Source organism: Colletes latitarsis, chromosome 7 (genome assembly GCF_051014445.1).
Source record: "Colletes latitarsis isolate SP2378_abdomen chromosome 7, iyColLati1, whole genome shotgun sequence".
Taxonomy (NCBI): domain Eukaryota; kingdom Metazoa; phylum Arthropoda; class Insecta; order Hymenoptera; family Colletidae; genus Colletes; species Colletes latitarsis.
The window spans coordinates 12806443-12816578 of record NC_135140.1 but is presented as its reverse complement, the minus strand read 5'-3'; the positions used below and the strand labels follow the sequence as shown (position 1 = coordinate 12816578).

At 43.6% G+C, this 10136-nt stretch overlaps 1 protein-coding gene across 1 annotated transcript; it reads right to left on the bottom strand.

Moving 5' to 3' along the window:
• Window positions 1–1000: 1000 nt before the first annotated feature.
• LOC143343509 (uncharacterized) lies at window positions 1001–6783 on the bottom strand (the record flags this gene model as incomplete). Its single annotated transcript, XM_076768477.1, has 7 exons — window positions 1001–1361; window positions 2109–2466; window positions 2659–2827; window positions 3518–4207; window positions 4745–5926; window positions 6435–6605; window positions 6685–6783. Coding segments are annotated over 7 exons (3030 nt in total), but the record flags the coding sequence as incomplete, so codon positions are not given.
• Window positions 6784–10136: the final 3353 nt, after the last annotated feature.

Genomic DNA, 10136 nt, shown 5'->3' with positions numbered 1-10136 from the left:
TTTAGTAAGATGTTGAATATAAAGGCTCTCGTTTGTGCAATCATTTGCCAAAGAAAGCGAAGAGAAAAGAAGTAGATTATTTTAGAAAAAGAAAATAAATTTAAAGAAAGCCTACTACAGATTTTACCATTGATTGCAAACTTATAAAACTTGTATTTAAATAAATAGGAGAGTTATGTACACTCCAATATTGGATTATCATTTAAAATGAAGCAGAACTTAAATAATGTAAAAAAAATTCCAGAAATTCCAAGAACTTACTTGTACACGTAATGCTTTGTCACCGTGTTCATCTGTAGTTGTATTATTAGCTGTGAATAATAATAATGGTGTTATCGAATGAATGGGGTTACGTAAAGTTTATTAGAACGAAGTTGCATAACAAACAAATTGCAAACAAAATGCATTACTCAACGATCCGAACGTACGTCGAATCAAACATATTCTCAACAAGAACGACCAGTCGCGGACACAATTGCCGCGTATGTAAGTGGCAGAAATTATGTATCGACACGGTGCTTAATTTACTTAAATTCCTAGATCCGTATGCGCGCTTGTAGCTTTTATAAATACATATACATCCTTATAGTACGTGATATAAATTAAACGGTGAAGAATATCTGAAACGGTCTTGCGTCGAGATCGAGTCGAAACGCGTCGCGTCGAATCAAATCGAAGGGAGCAACTGTTCGTATAAATAGTGAATGCGCTGAAACCATCGGTAATCAGCTTGTGCTAATCGTATTCCAGCAATTGGAAATCGAAACGTAATAATAGATTTGTAAGTTTGAAGCCAACGTATCGTATGGAGGAATCAGACGTTCTAGTCAACCTTGACGCTATCCACGTTCTACTCATGGCACCATGCTCTTAATCTTTAATCGATCTTCCTTGCTCCCCGCGATTTACATACCAGCGATCGTTTCAAAGCCACGAGGGCTAGCAATTTATTCCAATCATCGATATATGTAATATTAGTGGTATTATTCCTGGCATAAAATCAGTAACGGTTGATGATTTGCTGAATCCAATCAAGGTAATGGGAGACGCGAGAGTAGACGCCAGGAACGCCCGGTTGTCCACAACCGATTCCCCAGGACACGATTCCAGCCAGCTGCCAGCGACCATGTCGCTCGCAGACCATAGGACCACCGCCATCGCCTTTGCACGCGTCTTTACCCTCCTCCCCTCCGGCGCAAATGAATCCCGGATGGAGATTGAAGCCAGGACCCAACCTCGTTCGACGCATTTGTTGCTCGCAAATCTGGTTGCTCGTTACAGGCACGTCGACTTCTTTCAGAATGTTCTGATATTTACCGAAATCTCCGAAAGCATCTTTACCCCAACCGGTCGTCCAGCATCTATTGAAATTTTAAGCGAAATTAGGCGTGAACAAACGAAAGCTGTATGGTCCAGAATTGGGCATCGATCGATTAATTTCATTGGAGACATAAAATCATTACATATGGCATTTAGACTTCGTCACAGTTTTCGTTAATTATCATTCTTGGAGTAGTACTGCTTTAGTGAATTTCTTGGTGCTCTTTACGATTATAAAAAGATGCTTAATAGTATTAAAGTAAGCACTTCTTCAAAGCGTTGTTTGCATTTTGAAACAATAAAATCCTCCAATCCGTTCAGGAGTTATGATTTTTTAAACATACGCATGAAATTTCAGGGTCAGACATTATATTTTCGATAAAGAATTTTTTTCTCGAAAGTGGTTAGGATTTCGAGGGTATGTCCATTCACCAAAACTGATTGTAATTGACCCCCGCAACTAATAATAATTTTTCCAGAACGATTTGAAATTTTTTTTTCACCGAAAAATTTCTGCACATATCCCCTGTCGATTCTTCTTAAAAATTCGTTTTCGATTTTTAATAAATTTGTTTGACGCTCTACGGAAAAGTTGTCTAATACTTTTTTGTAGGTACCCATGAACCCTACTACATAAATAAATTTCTATGGAGTATTATCAATTGTCCAAACCTCTCCATACACCACAAAATCAAGAGTTAACGATAGAACGTAATAAATTAGGCAAATTCCTCTGTAATAAACGTGTTGATGGTTAACTAAAGAGATTTTAAAAAAAAAGTACTCACCTGCTCCTTGCAAAATCGTCACGTTTGTCTGGAAGACAGGCAGGATTGACGTGGGGGTTCCTTTGGAAGTCGACTTGATGTTCGAACCTCAATATGGCGATATCGTTGTACAAGGTACCGGCATAAAATTCAGGATGCACGTGGATGCTGGCCACGTCCCTTTCGATGTATGGATAGAACTCTACGTCGTGATTCACGTCCCATTCCCCGAGTCGAACGCGAAGATCTCGAGCCGCGTAGGTTTTCACGCAATGCGCCGCCGTCAGGATGTGTTTAGGAGAAACCAGGGTACCACCGCAAACGTACACGCTCTCCGTTGGGTCCTTCTTCAGAATCGCGACCTGCCATGGATATTCACCTGCGAATCGATCGATTACACACCAGTATTAGTTTCATAGATCGCGATGATCGACCTCAAACTACGTCAAACGACGTCTATCAACCTAATAACTTCCATTTATCGTTGACGTAACAGAGGCGGTGTCAAATACTTAAAGTGGTAAGAGGAATTACTCTTGGTCCCCACATGTTACGTGACGAAACAACGTACCGAATTCTGCGTCTCCGTCGACGTTTGAAGGAGTTTTGATGCGTCCGTTGATGCCCTGCGTGTACCTGATTCCGCACTGACCGGGTCGTGGTTTCGTCGTGGATTGTCTCCTCGGGCAGCAGACGAGTCCTGGTCCGCATATTCGAGGGGCACCGGCGATGAATTGTCTCTATCGAGGAAATCAAATTTCTCGTTGGACGACGAACGACGTTTCGAAACGGGACGAAGCTTATCGCGACCGTAAACCGTGACCCTTCGTCTGCTACAGTTTAGAGAAACTTCGTCTTGGGTCAGTTCTTCGATCGTGCTCGATAAACAGAGACGATATATAGCAATTTTTAGTCTTAACCCGGACCATTATTACATAAAATTGAAGTTGTTATAACGCTATTAAATACAGTACCCAGAATCTCTATTCACGGAGTGCTGGCGAAAAATGGTACCCCAAAACGAAGTGTAGCCGTTCGGAGTCCTATGCCGGAGTCATTTTTGACTCATACTGATATTTCACCCAGGTTTACACGATACCAGTACCAAATGCTCGATTAATAGACGTACAGTTTCCTCCCTATTATGGCTCCCAAAATAAAGAGTCCATAATACACAATATATGCAGGGCTAACCATCGCTTATTGCTAATTACAATCGAGCCCCATCCGTTCCGCCGTTTCAACCTTTCGACGCGTATGTCCATATTCCTTTCGATTACTATCGATCGACGGTTCACCGTAGTCGATACTCGTCGCGCGTCCGCGAGAAGTTGGCTAGCGACGAGCTTTAAACTAAAGTAGAGATCCAGGCACCAATCAGATCCGCATTTCTTTCACTAGCCAACTTCTCACGGGCGTACAGTACTTACCTCCGTCGTGTCGTTCGTTAACGGTAACCGCGATCGCGCGTCACGCTTTCTTCTGTTTGGAAAGGATACTTTCCCGGCGGTTCCAGCTTTTGGAACCGCCTGTCCGTGTCCCTCGTCAGGCTGACTTTTATCGTTGTTGGTACGCGCTACACCGTAATAGTGGGGATGATCCTCGTAATCGTAATCGTAATTGTCCCCGTCACGATAATAATCCGAGTACTCGTCCGTGTAAGGGGTCTCGCGATGGCTCGAGTAAACGTACGGAGGCGGATGGTGAGGTTTCGCGTAGTACGGTTTCTCATAAAACACGGTAGGCTTCGAGGGATAATATTGAGGCGCGTAATTGCCACCGTTAGTCTCGTAGAGCGTCTGCTTCTTGTGAGCGAGCAAATGACCGAGCTTCTGCACGAGGCCTCGATTCGGCGTCACGTGAAAATTTACAAACGGTTTTACCACTTTGTCGCCGTACTCGTCTTTGGTGAATTGTACGGCTAGCAGAGGATTCACGGAAACCAGGCCAAAATTTAAGCCCTGCTCGGCCGAACCGTACCCTCCGTACGGATTCACCAGGGCATTAGCGCCGTATTGACCGACGGGGTACGGTCCACCGGTTTGCGGTAGACCGAAACTGATCCCCCAAGTTGGCTTGACGTTTAATTTCGAAGAGTCCAGATCGCTAGCGTCGAGTCTCTGCAACCAGAGAGTCGAACAGTCACGCAGAGAGAGATCCTAGTTTCCGTATTTTCGTGCTTTTTACGCCGTGATTTCGAGCGGGAACGACGACAGCGCCGACGACGACGGCTTCTGTTACTATTGGGAGACAAGATGGCGACCACCTACGAACTAAACTCCACTGTTTTGGTCCTTAGCTTGTTTAGGGGCTCGTGATCGACTTAGAAAATAGTAACTAAGAATTTAAGACGATTCCTCCTGTTGTCGTTTAGCTTGTGGGTAGCGTGCCAACGTCTCGTCTCCCAATAGTACCATTCAAAGATGACTTGTTGATAGCAACGCCTGTCCTCATATGTATTATTACTATTAGTCGATCACAACTACAATTCCATCGCGAATTAATGAAGCTAGAGTAGGATAGAACCGTATTGAACTAAATAGCTAAGAAGCTAGAAGTGGAGTTTTCTGATGGAAACCAGGCGAAGTTTGTAGCTTCTAGGTGCCAACAAGTTATCTCTGTATGGTACTCGTATCTACACAAAAATGCAATCTTACCCCTTCTCCGTTTCCCTTCTTCCTAGCCTCGACGTCCTCAGACGCTTCGCTGGTCTGCCTCTTGGTCCTGTCATTTTCACCGGAAGTCTCGTCATCCTTCTCCGCCCGCACCACAGTCGCTAAAGTTCCATTCCCTTCGACGCCTGCCTCTACGTTTTCAGCGTCGATATTTTTGTTCAAATTCCGCGGATCGATAGGAAGGAACAGATCGTCCTTGCGTCCAGCATGTTCGCCAGGGCACTGTTCGTAGGGAACGCAAACGCAGTCAGGCGCATAGTTCGCCGAGAAGTCGTTTCCAAAGTTATTATCGTTTTCGTAGGAGTTCTGTGAATAGTAATTGTTGTTGTTGGTGGTCCCACCGAACGCGTAATCGCCGTTGGAGGCTTGCACGGTGTTCGGGGACAAGTAGTTGCCCGAACCGTAGTATTTGCCTGTTTTCTGACCGTCCGATTTGCTGAAGGCGGTGTCGCGCGTGGGTTTCTCGTAAACGGGATACCGTTCGGCGTAGTTGCTCGCCGACGCGGAACCGATGAAACCGTTCGCCTCCTTGTTCCCCGTCGCTTTCACTTTGAACGCCTTCTTGTAATCGTCGAGATCTTGGTAGCCACCTGGAATCCCGGTTCCTGGGAGGTCGTAGGTCGCTCCCACGGTGCCATAACTCTGACCATAGATCGATGGGTTCGATGGTACGCTTTGGCCGCCCTCAGCGTGGTGATAGTGATGGTGAACGTGTTGCTGAACGGGGTCCGCGCCGAGATGACTTGTTGGCCGTAAGGAGATTTGCTTCTTGTCGATGAACTGATCGTTCCCATCGTACTCGAAGCCAGTTCCAGCCTCGTACACAGGTTTCGACGCGGAAAACGGTGGTCCAGGCTTCTTGAAATTCGGGTATGAACCGATCAGACCGGACGGCGGAGGACCGAACTGGGAAATCGAAGGGGGATGCGGGGGACCACCGATCCCGTAGATCAGTTCTGGTGTCGGGCCGGAAGAGGCGAAACTTCCAGGGGGTGGAAGAGGCGGAGGCACGGGTTTTCCTAGCCCGTAGGGTCTTTTCACGGGGATCGCTGGCAAAGGTCTTCCAACTGGCTTAATGGTCACCGGTTGGGCGTAAATTATGTCCTGGGGGTAGATCCCGCGATGGGGGGAGTAGTACGGTCGACGTCCTTCGATGTTTTCGCACTGGAAACGAGGGGAAACCGTTCAAATACAGGATTAGATTCTACGCGCGAAAACAATAAAGAAAGTTCATGTACACATACGTCCTATTCGAGTCTTGTTTTCGAGCTACGACGAGTTGTATGTTGGTATAATTATTTCGAAAGTGCCTATTCATAACGCCGAAATGCTACGCGAACAATTCCTGGACAAATGGAAAGGGTAAGACAGTCGATGGTAAAACGTCTCCTTGTTTCGAGATTGAATTCGTCATAACTCGAAAACAAGATCGAATAGGACGTATGTTCATATGAACTTCTTTTTATTGTTTTCATGTGTATATAGAAACATTTATCTGCAATGCATTATATGTTTCTTCAGATATCTATCGTTTTAATTTCTTTGGTACAAATAAATACACTATAAGTGTCGGTAGTTGTGGTGTTAATAGTAAAGAAATTCTGAAATCTGAAAATCTTGAACCGCCTATATTTTCTTTAGCTTCTAACGGTTGTAACGCACGTATACTCACGTTCATTAATCCCAGCGTGCACAGTTTGTCCCGAATGTACGATCGAGCGATCGTGTCGTTTCCTATCTGGAGCGCATTCTTCACGTCCGGGTCAGCATACACTTGATCGTAACCCTCGATGTTGCGACCCTGCCGGTTAGAGACGAGGATTTCCTCGATCAACGACTCCGCCTGCAGCAAAAAACCAACCATTCGATGCTCGTTAAACGTACTTCTCTACGAGCGGAGAAACGACGATCGTGTCACTTACCGATCGTTGCTCCCTCGATCTATCGTCCACGTTTTCTACGCTCGCGTTTGATTCCGCCACGTTTCTCTTATCCGTGTTGTCCAGTTGCGATCCACCGATCGATTGCGCGTTGCCAGGACCATTTTGCCAGGACCATTCGCGTCCCTCCGATTCCTCGAAACGCATCGGGGAGGACGTCTCTATCTGTGCTTGCACCGCTACGCCGAGTAACCAAACTACCCAGAGTATCATCCTAAAATAAACGAAGAAAATCCGTTGAAAACGCCGATTAGATTCACAAATGACGAATAGAAATTTTCGATATCCAAAGATAACCAAACGACATCGTTCGAAAATAAACCAAAGAAAATCTGTTGAAAGTCACGGAACACTGTCGATTCACAAAAATGACAAGTAAAAATGTTTAAATAGTGAACAGAAGTTTATGTTCGTCGATCGCGAATATAATTAGCCACGGATCGCATGGCGATCGTGAGAATCGGATCGCGAACAGCGCCCGAGCGAAAGCAGATCATCTTACTTTCCTTTCGCCGGACCGGTTGTCGACGAAATCGAAATCGTCTCGTTTCACTCGGGGGGGGGGAAAATCGTTAGGAAATTAATCGCGAACAGCGAATGCTCGTAGAGGCGTTCTCACCGGTCGAGGAACGAGCACTAACGCGAACGATACGGACGATGATCGTCTGACGATCTAACGAAAGCGAGAGGATGTCGGGAGAAAGTCGCTAAACGAGTCTTCGCACCCAAAACACTTTCGCGCCTCTTCCAGCGGTTGTTGTTTCGAAAATTTTCGAACACGGTGAAAGTTATTGCGTAATAATCGTACGACGCGGACAAGGTTGGCGGAGAACAGAGACCCGGAGAAATTATTGAAGAACCCTTTATGGCGTGCATCGATCGAACGAAAACGTAACGATAATAAAACGGGAGCTACTGGAAAAAAGTGAAAATGGATTAAAAATTGCGGGGCTTGGGAAACTCACCTTAGGGGTTGCGGATTTCGTCGAGGTCCTGATAAAAATTCCTTGTTTGCGGGAATGTCTGCAACCAACGACCGACAGCGATCGTCTGCGATGCGTCGAGGAGTTTCGCTCTCTAACCAAACACTTTCTCCGTGAACGAGGTTACTCTGCGCGTTTACCGACGCCATTCGTATCTTATATAGACGTCCCTTTCGGAGATGCTGTAACAGTGTACGAGTTCACGGTGGGGTACGTTTCTGACTCACCGTGCAGCCGGACATCCGTTTTGGATAGGTTCCTCGAACCGTCGGACGTCGATCGACGGTCGTCTCTTGAATTCTTGGCACTTGTTGCCTTTCGATGCACTGCAGTCCCATTTGTTTGTGAGAAATTTTCTGCAACAGAAAACAGAAAAATGTACGTTAGTTTAATATACGAGTATTCATTTATTTATCGATTTATTTAACGGGGGGTGAGAACCCTTTTGCTACAACAGAGAACAGAAAAATATACAAGTATTCAATTTTTATCTAAACCATTTCTTCATACAGAGGGTAGTTTACGAGTAAATTGTATTTACAGATGAGTTCGTAATTCGCTTTGGAAAATGTTTTTAAAAGATCTCGAAGCGAATCTAATTTCACATGAGAGAGTGAAAGTTTTCTATAATAGAGAAAAGATTAAATGATATTTTAGGTATTAATAATCGAGACAGAGCTTCATAATTTCGTTGTTCTGGATCGTCATCTTATTTTAGCGTACATCCCTTAAAGTCTCTGACACCTGTTGCTGAACGCTCGTAGGCGTTCATCGTACGCAATCGACCGATCATTTGATCACCAATAGACACCTATCAAAGAATTAACTCATCCAAATGCCAAAATCTGACTGAACAAAATTCTTATATTAATTTATGTACTCTTATAGATCAGGTTTTTATAACTTGCACTGTTACTTTTTACAATTCTATTTTCTTATACAGTTTGAAAATAATTTTAGTTCATGTCTTAGATCTTAGATCCTTAATCAGGTTTTTATGACAGCTTGCATTGTTACTTTCTTACGTTTAACAGTTAGAAAATAATTTTAATTCGTGTCTTGGATCTTAGATTCTTCTTTAATTCGCGAATAATTTTCTGATACATTCATATGTTGATTTTACGATTAACTTGACGGTCTATTGTAGCTTCGTTGGGACATCGAATCGTGGATGACGCGATGCGATGTGTGACACGGTGTAGGCTAGGTGCGTGCGTACGTACGCAGGCAAATTGTGTAACACAGGATTTTCGATAATGGGCTTGCGTAATGACGTCCACGAAAAGTACGAACGTCTCAGGTAAACGTGCTCGCTTATAAATAGGAAATTCTTAGAACCCTCCATGGTTGGGCAAATAACGAAACACGGAACATCCACGATCCATGTGATTCGAATAAAGCGTTACAATTTTCTCAAAAACCAATGAAGGTACTTCAATTTTTATTAATTCAATGATTCAAACAGGATTACTCTTCTGGAGCCATTATTACTCGCGAATGCATTGAATATTCAAACAGGCAAAGCACGATATTTAATCCACTGTGATGTATAAATAAATATCAGCATAAATATAAATCTCTATATTGTAGCCTTTAATTTTTTAAATGGAAATCAATCCTTTTATCTCTACAACGAAAGTTATAGATAATATTAAAACGTATATTAAATGACTTCTTCAAACACGTATTCAAGAAACTTTCAAAACAACAATGAACAAAAGACTATTCTGCAACGAATGACTTCTATTTCTCGCTACTACGGTGATTCTACGTGTATCAAAATTGTACTCCATTTGTTTATGCTAATGACTCTAGCGTAACAGATAGAGTTCAGGATTTTCCATACGTTCGTAACAAAATACAGAGAACGTATTGAATTGTGCTTGTGAAAAGATATTTCAAGAATTTAATAATTGTTTGGTAGTTATTTCTTTGCAGTATTATGATAAATTACAAGTTTTTTTAAACGTTCAAACTACCATACAAGAACTCTTGATGGTCAATTTTCTGTTTTTCTCCTGAATTATAAAATGTTTTGGGTAAAAATCGTATCGTTTCGTCGCTTGGTCCTCGATGATTAACTTGAAGTCACCGAATGACGCAGCCATTGTAAGAAAGTCGACGGTTTCTCCTATATCATCTTACCGGTGGGTAGGAGAAAAGCAAACGATTGTCCAATGTCAGAAACATTTTCCAGTTTTGGAATCGTACGGGCGGTCTTCGGAAATCATCAAAGGCGACTATGTAGGAACGCCACCACGAACACCTTTTCCGTGGTCGGTTGTTCCATTTCGCTCTGTCGAGATCCGGGAGAAAGTGCTTCTCGTGTTGTCAAAACGTCGAGTCGATTCGAAGATGCTAACGAGTCGTAGAGAATCGACAACTATTGTTTCCATCTGCGGTTCCGGAACTGGTCGACTTCGGAAACTTCGACATTGGAAGCCATCTTGG